This window comes from Heliangelus exortis, chromosome 7, assembly GCF_036169615.1.
Source record: "Heliangelus exortis chromosome 7, bHelExo1.hap1, whole genome shotgun sequence".
NCBI classification, from domain to species: domain Eukaryota; kingdom Metazoa; phylum Chordata; class Aves; order Apodiformes; family Trochilidae; genus Heliangelus; species Heliangelus exortis.
This window is the reverse complement of record NC_092428.1, coordinates 34,441,536-34,454,077: the sequence shown is the minus strand read 5'-3', so window position 1 is coordinate 34,454,077 and position 12,542 is coordinate 34,441,536. Positions and strand designations below refer to the sequence as shown.

General features: G+C 48.5%; 2 protein-coding genes across 31 annotated transcripts in view; one reads left to right on the top strand and one right to left on the bottom strand.

Annotated features, from left to right (window-relative positions):
• Positions 1-260, bottom strand: part of JAKMIP3 (Janus kinase and microtubule interacting protein 3) — a 55,728-nt gene extending 55,468 nt beyond the window's left edge. For 25 of the 30 annotated variants that reach the window (XM_071749727.1, XM_071749737.1, XM_071749739.1 and 22 more), the window contains exon 1: positions 60-235. The gene's annotated coding sequence lies outside the window, so the exon portion shown is untranslated. Of the gene's footprint in view, positions 1-59 lie in introns of all 30 variants that reach the window. The other 5 variants (XM_071749728.1, XM_071749749.1, XM_071749742.1 and 2 more) reach the window with 3 other exon arrangements.
• Positions 261-5,871: 5,611 nt separating this feature from the next.
• On the top strand, positions 5,872-11,313 carry BNIP3 (BCL2 interacting protein 3). Its single transcript, XM_071749716.1, has 6 exons — positions 5,872-6,123; positions 8,228-8,405; positions 9,278-9,362; positions 9,555-9,661; positions 9,830-9,979; positions 10,373-11,313. The coding sequence occupies exons 1-6, from the start codon at positions 6,087-6,089 to the stop codon at positions 10,422-10,424; spliced, it is 609 nt and encodes a 202-aa protein (XP_071605817.1). The 5' UTR covers positions 5,872-6,086; the 3' UTR covers positions 10,425-11,313.
• The last annotated feature ends 1,229 nt before the right edge of the window (positions 11,314-12,542 follow it).

Sequence of the window (12,542 nt, the reverse complement as noted above, 5' to 3'; positions counted from 1 at the left end):
AGAGAATAAAAAGGAAAAAAAAATCTAAAAAAATCAACCATACAGTAAAATCTGCTCACCATGTGCACACCCCCAAAGGGAAGTCTCAGACCAGCCTAACTGAGGAGAAGCTAGAGATGACTTTCAGAAGCAGGCTGCAGTTGCTGGGTGATGCACTGTGAATCCTGCTCCCTCCGGGGAGGATGAGCTCACTGCGAAGCTCCGGCAGCCGCCCCTCAGCCATTGCAGTCTGACTGCAGCTCGATGCTCAGCACGTCAGCGCTCAGCTCCTGCGAGAGCCCAGCCCTCCCTCCCTCCTCCCTGCCTGCCCGGGATCCCAGGCATCCAACCACCTCCAGCTGCCTCACCTCCCCTTCCACCTGCCTGATGATGCCTGACTGGCATTTTCAGATTAATTATTAAGCCGAAGACTTGCACCCAGCACAGACAGAATCTGAACTGAACTCCTCCTGAAGCAGAGGATAAATTACTGAAAAGGGCAGAGAAGAATACTGAGATTTAAATATAGCTATCAGCCTTTGCACTTGCCCCCTGCGAAGGAGATGGAGCCCATCTGCATGGAAATCCTGACTTCTGTGAGAGCAGGGCCAGGCACTGGAGCTTCTCTCTCATTGGGGTGTCACGACAGAGTAACCCCTGCTCTAGGATTACGTGGCAGGGGGAACGTGGTGGGGAAAAGGCAGGCATCTTGACAAACCCTTGTAAGGTATGCTTTGAGACCTGAAGCACTGCAGGAATGAAAAGCAGGTCTTTAACCCCTGCCTTGCTGCCTCTCATTCCTTTTCATCACTCAGTTTCAATATTCTTACCCACCAGACTGAAAATTCCCCTTTATATCGGAGATGAAAAACAAATGCAGATAAAATTAATGTATTTGGTGAGCAGACCAGGAAATCACACGTGTTCCAGCCAGCTCCCCAGCTGAAGACAGGAACCATCTCCCTCAAGATGCCACACTTGGCTGTGGCTCTGACAGAGCTGTACAAACAATGGCTTTTGAACTGCTGGATAAATGAAACTGCTTTCTATTATTAGAGCTGAACTGCAACATTTTGTGGGAGCTTGTAAGTAAAACAAATAACATTGAAGGCAGTGTTGTAAGGGATAGAAAGCAAGAGGCCATCGTTAGTTTACATCACTCAAAGAATTGGATTTTGTTTTTCAGCTGGCAAGTGCCAGGGAAAATGCATCCTTCTGGCAGTTTCCATGTTCTGGGCTGGACCCATCCAAGGCTTGTCCAAAACACTGCACTGCATGGTGCTTCATCACACAGAACAAAAATGTTAATGATCTTTACAAACCTGTAGTCAGACAGTAAATAAGAGCTGAAAAAAATTTTATGCTCTAGTTTTCTGCTTCACACAGGGTGCAATCAGAATTTCTTGCACTGCAGGGGCTGAAAAGCACACCAATGGAAGTCTGTTTTTTATTTGAAATGCTCTCATTTCAGCCTTTCCTAGCTATTTCAGCACACTCTTTATGACTCCTCTGTCATACAGATCAGCACGTCAGCCTGGTGATTTTACACACAGCACTCTGAGCAGCTACCTACAGAAAATGGGCACGAACCTTTTCTCCAGCCACTTGCATGGTAATTGCTATAGATAAATGTGACAGGCACTGGACAAAATGCATAGCAAAGCCCTAGGAGGGCAGTAGTTATGCCAGAGGCAGCTTGCTTTTTTTTTTTTTTTTTGTATTGAAACCTTCTTAGTCAAGACAATACTGCAATGAGGTCTTGAGATAAAGGGTATTAAGCAATGCTTTGATAACCAGGGACACCACACTGCTGAAGAACACGCAGATGGCAGGAGCAACAGATGGCCACATTCACTCCAGACCTTGTTCTGCAGGAGATGGCTTTGTATCTCATCCTCTGGAGCAGAATAACAACATCTTGGGGCTACAGCCAGATAAAAGAAGCCCTGAGTGAATCCTTCCTTGCTTGTCTTTCAGGGAAAGCTTTGATCTGCATTTCCAATGTCAGCCCTGGTTCTACGAGCATCTCTAAGTAGTAAGAGAATATTTTTGAGTACTAATGGTAGTATCCATTTGAATATCCAAGATAAATGAAGTCCTACTTACAGACAGTGAGTCCTGTTTCCTGCCCCTGCCCAGGCAAAGCCAACTGTGAGTTTGTAAGGTGATGTGAGGCAGTGTGAGACTGCCTACATGAGACTCCCCATTTAAATCACTTTAGAAAGACATTTGCTTAAACTGGTATGGTTATCATGTGTAGATCTAACCCCTAATGCCTTTCCTTCTTCTGACTGTATATTAAAGCAGTTCATTAAATTCACTGTGTCAAGACTGGTTTGGTTTTCGAATTTCTGACATAAAGAAATTAAACCAACAGACTGTGTATCTATTAGACCTTCTCATGCCAACAGCCTGGAGAAGCAGCTCAGAAACTCTGAGCAGTTTGGTAGTTAATTATGAACATCATTCCAAGAAGTGCAAAGCATAAAAACATATACATTGGTTTGATTTCCAGAGGCAGTCAGGAAGGTTAATAACTAAGCCACTGCTGGCAGTGAAAAAACCAGAGGAAAGCAGGTGGTACTCAGACTTCAGCAGCTCTGGAGGACCTGTTTGTGTGCAGAGGAGAAGGGCAGCAGCACAGGGGGACAGGTAACAAAAGCTGTGAGCTTCATGTGTTACCTGGAGTGCTGTCACCTTTTGAAGTGACACAGGCACATTCTCCCAAATCAGCTCTGAGACTGACTGCTGGTTGCCACTGTCTCTGGTTTAAAAGGAGCTGATCAATATGTGATTGTTTTGGTGATGTGCAAGTAAACAAAATCAAATCGAGTTCCAACCTGAAAGAGGATCACAGCTTGACAAATCAATAAGCTTTTAAAGATTTCCTCCTACACAAATTACAGTCCTCAAAGATCACAGCAAAATGCTGTTCAGGCAATAATAAAAAATCTTTTACCATAAAGATTTATATGAAAATAAGCTCATTCATCCAATTACTAATGAAAGATCCCAGAGGTAAGCTGTCAGGGCTGTATTGTGATATCTACCAGGACAGAAGAAGATTAACTTGACCCTGTTTTATACCTACCTCAAAGCAGAAAATGCATCTGGTAAGCCCATTTCCTGATGGGAAGATGTGGCAGCAGGCAGGGGGTGAGTGGGCAGCTGAGTGTCAGGGCTCTGCTGTGGGGTGGGGACAGTGGGGTGGCAGCAAGGCACAGCACCCACTGCCCACCTCTCCAGGCTGTTCTCCTCTTTCTCCTCTTCCTTTTTGAGGGCTCCTGCTGAAGAAAGGGGGTGCCAAATATTTTATTTTTTTTTTCCCAAGATCTGAAGTTTTCTGAGCTTGTTCAAGTCCCCCCTTGAGCTGCCCAGTCTCTCCTGCCTCCTCTCTGAGGCCATGAGCAGAGGGAAGGGGAGAAGGGTCCCAGGGGAGGCTGCTAAGGGCTGGGGGCCACTGGTGTGCCCAGGGCCCTGGCAGGGTCTCTGGAGGGTTTATGCCAGCTCCTGAGCCCAGATATCAAATTTTAGGCGTTATATATTCATTATAACTACCAAGGTAATTAAATCTGATACACCAGTAATTAGACCTGCAGCAGTGCATTGCCCCCCATTAACTTAAGATGACCACAGTCAGAGCAGACTCTGGACCATGGTTTGCAATATTGGTTGTTTTTCAAAGTCAGAGAAGTGTCTACAGAAAAAAATCCTGAAAAAATTAACACGTGAGTGTTTACTACTCAAATGATACCTTACCCTGCCATTTGTGACATTTAATGTAATTCAGAGGAACCCCTTCTCTGTGTTAGGGTAACAAATGCTGTAAAATCTTAAGTGCCCATTCAGAGGAGAAACAAAGTGCCTTCTCCTCGGTGTTTTGTTGTTACAACCTTGCAACTTGTTTCAAAAAAAGGTCAGTTTTCTGTAAACTGAAGGAAGTGATTTTAGTTTGAAATAAACTGCATTTTGACTCTCGCCTTCCCAGGGATGCAAGTGCAAGCACCCCCCAGGCACCCAGGACTCCCTGCAGGGCTGCAGAAGGAGTTGCTGTCAAGTATTGGTAAAAATACCGGGTTTATAAATGAACAAAGTTTAGAAGAGCTGGCCCACAACTCATACATTTCCATTGCAGAATATTGCTGGTAAACAAAACAAAAAAAGTGCTCAACAAAAATCTCTGCGCAGCAGCGGTGGCAGACAGGACACTGCTCCAGGTTCTCTTTGGTACCTTCGGAGGAGGGAGGAATTCCTTTGGCTCCTTGGGGAGCAGACAGGCACTCCTGGGGTGATGACCTTGCTCTCCTCTCCCAGTTTGCAGCTGCCTGGCCCCCGTCCCGGTGGCGGAGCAGGGGGGCTGTCAGGGCAGCAGAGAGCAGCAGAGAGCTGCAGGACGAGCCCCAGCCCCGGGCAGCCTCCTGAGCTCCCAGCGCTGCGGGACAGGAGGGAGAAACGCACACACATAAGGAACACAGACATTATATTTAAAAAATCTCTTTTTTTTTTTTTTTTTTTTTTTTTTTTTTTCTTCTGTCGAGGCACTTTCTCCCCTTAGTTCTTTGATTTTTTAATAATGCAAATTAAATAATAAAAATAATAGATAATATGCAATAAATTAAATAAAATCTCTTTGTGAGCCAAACCATTACTCTGCTTAGTGCAATAGCCCATTGGCCGCATGGACTGTAGTGCACGTACTAATAAAATCATCACCTTGTCTTCTGGGAAGGTTGTATTTTAATGTTCCTTGCTACCATGGTAACTCACCCAAAACTTACCAGAAAATATATTTTATTTGGGCTGTGTGATTGTCTGCTGCTGAAAGGCACAAATGAAACGCATTTCAGCCTGGAGAAAATGCTTGCATACTCTGATTCAGTAAACAGCAGTTTACCCATCTTCTGGATAAATAAAATAAAATAAAATAAAATAAAATAAAATAAAATAAAATAAAATAAAATAAAATAACCCCCCAGCAGTAACCCCCCCCAGTGCCTGCTTTCGGTGGCCACACCAGACTTTGCTCGGTGTTTCCTTTCAGGAGAGCCCCTTCCTTCTGCTGGGGCGGTGTCAGCTCCTCAGACATCACCACCCCGCAGGAATTCACCATTTTACCTCGCGGCCCCGCGCCGCCAGCCTGAGGGCTGCCGGGGGTGGTTTCGTGGCAGCAGTTCTGCTTCTGCAGTCAGACAGGGAGGGTTTTCCCTGCGCACAGGGCGCGGTGTTGGGTCACCACGCGGGAGTGCGCTGCGGGACACGGGGGGTGCGTGGCCTGGGGGTCACGCACGGCTCCGGGTGGGGTGCCAGGGGGGAAGGAGGAATCTTCTGGGGAAATGGCCTCGTTCTTCAGCTCGGGCTCTCGGGGATGCGGCCGGAGGCCAACACGGGACCTTTCCCACTGCTCCTGGAGGCTCCGGTCCTCAGCTGACCTTGCGCTGGGGTCTCGCTGTGACGGACGGGAGAGGGACTGCGGGGAATCATGAGAGAACGTGAGGGACTCTGAGAGGGTGTGAGGGACACGCGGGACCCCGAAACAATCTGAGGGACCCCGAGAGAGCGTGGGGGACGTGCGGGACCCTGAGACGTGAGGAAGCTTGGGGACACTGAGGGACGTGAAGGACCCAGAGGAACCTTGAGACAACGTAAGAGCCACCGGGGGACCCTGAGATAGCGCAGGGGCTGCCGGGTGGGGGGGACACCGCGAGGGACACCGCGAGTGTGAGGGACATAGAGGGACCCTGCGAGCCCCCCAGGACCCTTCCCGGGGCTCTGACGGGGCCGGGGCCGCACGAGGCGCCTTTAACCAGCGCGACGGCGCGTGCGGCACCGCACGACGCTCCCGGCCCCGCCCCTCGGTGTCGGCCAATGGGCTGCGGGGCTGCTGCTGACGTCAGAGCGGCCGTGCCGGCAGCCGCGGCGACGCTTGGGGACAGGAAAGGGGGGGACGGGACGGGACGGGACGGGACGGGACGGGACGGGACGGGACGGGACGGGACGGGAGTGGGACAGACACGGACACACGGACACGGACAGACTGACACGGACTGACACGGGCAGACACTGACAGCCCGGCAGCCCCCCCGCCGCAAGGCAGCGCAGCCCGCGCCATGTCGCGACTCAGCCCGCAGGACGAGAACTTGCAGGGTAAGGGTGGGTGGCGGGGCCCGGGATGGCGGGGCCCGGGGTGCCCGGGATGGCGGTGCCCGCGGCCACGCTCGGCCTCTCCCCGCGCTCCCGCAGCGCTGAGGCGAGGGTCGGGGATGGTGCCCGGGGCCGGGGTGGTGCCGGGGCGATCGGGTCTTATGGCACTGCCCGGCCCGGCCCGGCCCGGTCGCGTTGCGGGGCTCGGTCCGCCGGGCCCTGCGGAGGCCGGAGCGAGGCTGCCTGTCTGTGTTCGGCCTCCCCGGGATCTCCCGGGCCGTCTGCCGGCGGGGATCGGCCTGGGGGAGGCTCAGCTGCCGCAGCGGGCGGGGGAAGGGGCGGGCGGCTCCCCCCGGCTGCCTACGTGACGGGCTTCACCTCCCCGGCACCGGGACACTACGGCAGCCCCGCGGGAACCGCTCGTAAAGCTGTCCGCAAAGCTTCCGAATAACGCGGAGAATAAAGGGCTGGGGAAGAACAGATCGAATTAAAAAAGCGGGGAAGCCGCGATGGTGCAGCTGAGCTGCCGAGCAGGAGCAGGGTGATACGGATCCTCTCCAGATCCCCCCGAGATCCGTGCCCCGTGGTAACCAGAGCTGCTTCCTCGTGAAGGCAAATACCTGGAAAGCAGACAGTCTGGGATATGAGGAGGGACCAGGACAATTCCATCTGCTGTGCGTTTAGCAAAGGTCGGAAGCAAATTTGCCTGGCGAGGAAGAGGTGTGTCTGCAGCCACATCCTGTGTAATTGTGTGATTTACCAGACATTTGCATAATTTAAGTAGGCATTCTTACCTTGCTGTGCAGTTTTCTTGTTTCTGATTTTGAAAGCCATATTTTAAGAATCCAGCAGCTGCAGAGCTGACTGAGTGCCCGTTTCAGTGCTGATTCCCAGTGCTCCCACAGTGTCCTGGGCTGGAGCATCATGCAAGAGCCTTCTCTGAGAGTCCTTCCCCATGACTCCCTCTGTTCAGCTTGTATTGCCACGTTACACATGCTCTGATCTGTTTATATTTCCAGCTTCATAAAAATACAGGCTATTTTACCTTTAAACACACCCACATATTCTTAGTGCAGTAGCACAGCCTTACTCACAAGTGTCTAAAAAGGGTCCCCAGAGCATGGGGTGGTTCTGCCTCTGTAAGCAGGGGAGCAGAAGCTGAGGTTGGATGTGCTGAGGAGCAAGGACAGGGAGGCTGGAAGCTGCTGGTACTCTCAAGGTAGCTGGAGCCAGAATTTTTTTAATTTAAATTTCAGTGGTTGTGATCATTCTTTGGTAACAACTTGGGCTCATAAATTTTGGGGGAAAGAGTAAGGGAAGGTTTGTCTGGTTATAAACACATACCCAGACACATACCACATACAGTCACATGGAGGGGAAAAAAAAAAACAAAACAGAAAGCAAAACAACAAAGCAGTTGTGAAGGAGAAGAGGCTGTGCAGAAAAATGTTTCTTCAAAACTTGTTAACCCAATATGTTTCCATTCAGATTTTATAAAGGAGGCAGCAGGTACAGGTCCTTTTGTGCACTGGTTACTGGTAGCCCAGAAGAGAGTTGTTACTCAGTACTCTTAAAAAACAAAAACAAAAAACCAACCACAACAAAGCAACACCTGACTGTTGGAGTTAAATATACTGCAAGTAGCAAACACATGATCTAGCTGTTGCCACATATCCTCCTTTGCTTAACAGCAACACCTCAAAGTGCTTACTCAAAAACACTAAACAAAACAAGTCATTGGAGTCCTGAGCCTAAAAGCTTTTCAATAAATGAACAAATAAACTTTGGCAGAGAAAGTCCTTGAGATTCTTCTATTTGGCTGCCACCTAGGTTGAAGTAGAAAGATTAAATATATCCCAGAATAAAATCTCTTCAGCTACAGAAGGAAGCAGTGTACTGCCCAGCATCTTTATGGTTCCATGAGGCTTTCCAGCTTGCTAACAAATCGTGTTTATCAGCTGAGATGTCAGTGCTGGTGCTGCTGCATGTCCTGCTGTAACAACATGCAGACTGGGGAGGATCAGCAGCCTCATATTTGACATGCCTTTTGGTATGTCAAATAAACCACTTGGTTTATTTTGGTTCTGCTTTCAATTATGCCAAGCAGGCTCCTGGGTTGAGCTCCACTTCAGCAGCAATGGAAGTGGCAGTGGAAGCAGTGCCAGCAGCCAAGAGCAAGTACCTGCCTCCATTTCCATCCACAATGGTGACATGGAGAAAATACTCCTTGATGCTCAGCATGAATCTGGAAGAAGCAGCTCAAGAGAAAGTTCACATTGTGACAGGTAAACAAAATGCACTTTGTGAGCAAAGGAACAGACACCAGGACACAAAGCCATGCATGGGAGGCAAACACAGACATAGTTACATACCTGTGTGCATGTACATCTGCTCGTGGGAGGGAGGAAGAGATGGGAAAACTTCATAACAAAAAGATTGGTGTTTAAATAGTGGACTAGTGCTCGGGTAGAAAGAAGTTGCAAGGGAGGGAACTCCAGCAGAGTTCTCACAGCTCATGAAGATGCCATCTTGGGGCTTTGGTGTATCCTGGCACAGGAGTCCAGCAGCTGAAGGTCCCAGGGGTGTGCTGCTGGTGTGCAGGCAGCAGCCTGGCCCAGTAAATCAATCCTGGGGAGCCCTCTGTGGGGGTTTTGTTTACAAAATGTAACAGATTGCTAGGAGTACAACACAACAAAACAACTTGCATCTGATGCAGACAGTCAGTGTTATTAATTCTCTGATTTTGATGGACTGTGAAGGCTGCAGCCTAAAGCTTATTTAAAAAAAAAAAGGGAACTGCAGGACTCAGACCAGACAGTAGGATGCAGAACTTCCTAGCCTGACCTGGTTACTTTGAATTTAAACCAAATTCCACTTCTATCATCATTTGCTGCCCAGTGTTATTTAGTAAGAAACACGAGGCAAATCAGTCTCACAGGCATCTCTCTGCACTGCTGAACCACAGCTCTGTGCAGCACTGCCTGGCAAGGTTAGCTGAACAGGGCTGCATCCCATGCACACATCAGTCTCTTCAGTCACAGCAGGGCACTATAGCTCTGCAGCACAGCTGTGTGTGGAAGCTCCAGGGTCTGCCTTTTAGTGTGCAATGCAATGAAAAGTGTAATGAGTTCCTTCTTGTGCTTCTCTTTTCATCAAGCCCTCCTCGTTCCCAGACCCCTCAAGACAGTCACAGAGCCTTGGAAATAGAGAGTCACAGCAGTGGAGAGAAGAATAGCTTTCAGGTAAAAAAAAAAATACCTTGCTTTGGGAGAAAGAATTTCTTATTCTCATTGTTTGAAAACCAGGCTTAGGAAAGAAGAGGTAAAGCTGCCAGTGGGGATTGGCATGTGGTCTGAACAGGAACTTTGGTTTGCAGACTGACATCCCACTTGTCACTGTTCTGAGCACTGCTTGATCATGGCTCTTTGTTTCAGTCTGAAGAAGATTTTCTTGAAAGGAGGAGAGAAGTAGAAAGGCTCCTGAAGAAGAATGCAGATTGGATATGGGATTGGTCCAGCAGGCCAGAGAACATCCCACCAAAGTGAGTGCTCTCTGTGTTTCTGGATGAACTTGGATGCATTTTTTTACTTCCACCTGTCTGAAGCTGTGTCTGCTGAAGCTGTGTCTGCTGATGCTGTGTCTGCTGAAGCTGTGTCTGCTGATGCTGTGTCTGCTGATGCTGTGTCTGTGCTTCCTTCCCCAACCCCAGGGAGTTCCTGTTCAAACACCCCAGGCGCACAGCCACCCTCAGCATGCGCAACACCAGTGTCATGAAGAAAGGGGGGATATTCTCAGCAGAATTCTTGAAGGTTTTCCTTCCATCTCTGCTTCTTTCTCATTTGCTTGCCATGGGAGTAGGGTAAGTTTAATTTTTTTTCATTTTTTTAATGTCAATATTTTTACCTGTTTTCTTGGAGGCCTGATTCTGACTCCCATGGGGTCCCATCTTTGTCTAGAAGATGGGTGACACACCCTTCTCCATAGAAGTGGGAGTGACTGAGCAGCCTGCACAGAACTGCTCAGCTGTACAGCTCAGGGAGCACCACCAGGCCAGGGCAGGCACAAAGTCAGGAGCCACTGAGCAGCAAGTTCAAGAGGTGCTTGATTTGCCCTCTTAATTACAGCTGGCACTGCTGCTCCTGCTGGGCATCACATCCCCTGTAACCTGAGGAGAAAAGTGTGTTCCTTAGTGCTGTGCTTTCTGCCTGCAATGAAATGCAGCCCCTGCTGACCCCCTGCTCTCCATCCCCAGCGTTTACATCGGGAGGCGCCTGACGACCACAGCTTCCAGCAGCACCTTCTGAAGACTCCTGCAGCCCAGCTTCAGAGCAGGATACCTGCCCGGGAGTGCAGGAGGTGGAGAGCAGAGGTGGCTGAGCTATCCCTGGCTCCCTGATCGGGGTGTACTTGTTCTGTAAATGTTGTGTTCCTAGTGTAGTAAGAAGGGGGAAAGAGGCGCTAAAGCTGGTATGTATCGCAGCTGATCTGGATCAATGCACAGAGCTTGTTTCAGAGGCTTCAACATCTGTTCTATTGCTTTGTAGTGAAGTATCTTGAAAATTAAAAGAACTTGATGTTTCAGTCCTAGCTTTAATATAGCACTGGTGATTCAGCTGGGTGTTCATCTGAACTGCTGTTTCTTTGTACTTCATCCATGTGAATGTTCCTCGCTGCTGCTGTAACCACACCATTAGGGATTTATCTCTACAGGCAGGACTCGGACACGCTTCTGCCTTGCTTGAGGCAGTTCCTTCCTTAGGTAGATGTTGCTTGGCTTCTTCATATGTGAGATGGGAAATGCAGAGACAGCTGGGAGAAATGAGCATGAGGGAAACTTGCACCCTGTTTTAGTAGTTCAGAGTGTGATGCATAACAGCCTGAAGTAAAATTTGGACTTCAGTGCCTAATGAGAGCTTCTTCTGCAGAGACATCTATTTAACTCCCTAATTAATAGAAGTTTCTTCTGTTGTATCTACTTGCAGACTACTGCTTCTCAGTCTTTTTATCTGTAAAATAATAAATTTGCATCTGATATTTGTCCCATCCTTGTATAGATTTCAAAGAGTTGCCTGCTTATTTGTTTTTACTAATGGAATGCCTTTACATTCAGTGATTTTACCTTATTTAATAAGAAAGTAAATGTTTGCCAAAATATCATGTTTTATATATTTAAATAAAAAGGTTCCTCATGGATTCAGAGTTTTCTCATTCATTTTTCTCTCACAGTTGTTGAAGTGGCTGACACACTCTGTCTTTAAACTTTTGCTGGCTGGCTAAGAGGACCCAGAAGAGGTGAGCAGCACAGGCCCTGTTCTGCCTGTTAAAAACCTGGGATGCAAAGAGCAGGACCCCGGAGTGCTGCTACCAGGAGAGGGAAACCCTTCAGAGAGAAAAGAAAGCCACCCCAACCCCCTTATAGGTTTTATTTGGTGATGCTGGGCTAATCGTGGGCATAGGAAAATATTGCTCAGCCCCTTCTGGAATTCCAGGCCAGGCCAGTTGCATGGGAACGTCCTTGCACGCCTGCCAGGGAGTCAAGAAGGTGACTCCACTTCCAGATACAGCCTCTGGGAAGGGTATGAAACAAGGGCATTTGGTTAAAAATTTGATAGAAACAATTTCCAGACTTCTGAATCTAACCATGGTGTTCTAGCATGAAACATCCCATCAGTCTGCAGACCTCACAGGAGAACCACAGAGCCCCCAGGCTGTGTTTATACAGCCCAACGCTTCCTTCTTCCCCTTCCAAAGGTGTTTTGGAGCCTTTCCCTGAAAGTCTGAGTGAGTCTGTGCTCAGAGCACAGTGACTGAATCGCTCAGTGCACTTCAGAGTTCAATCCTGATCCCCAGATGAGGAGCACAGCTCCAAGGCACTCCTGGACAGGCAGAGCTCAGCCCCAGCACACTGGGCAGGAAGGATCCAACAGACCCAAATACACAAACGTTTAAAGCAGGTTTCAAATCCTCCTCCCCCTGATCTGAGTACAACCTCTGCTCTTCCAGTTACTTCCTCCAGCAGACCTGAGCCTGCAGTTACCTCTCAGTTAGCTGTTTGCAGACTGTGGATCTGTGCTCTGCAGGTCCCTCCCGCCCCGCCACGGCCACCAGACCTTCCCCTCCTGACACTTCACCTTCTGGGGAAGGGGCTGCCAGTGCTGCCATGTCCCTGCACCGAGATGCTTTGGGCAAATATCTGAAAAAAATAGTAATTTCAAATTGACAATAAAATCTGTTTTTAGAGAAAACAAAGTGATGAAAATTTCATGAATCATCAAAAACTATTTAATTGAAAGTGGTACAAGCAAATAATGTTTTATATAATAGAAGATTTCATCATAGCCTTTTTCTTTTTACTCATATTCCACTTACATTTGCTGAAAAAATAGATCAAAAATAGACAGCACTACTATATTCACTGAATA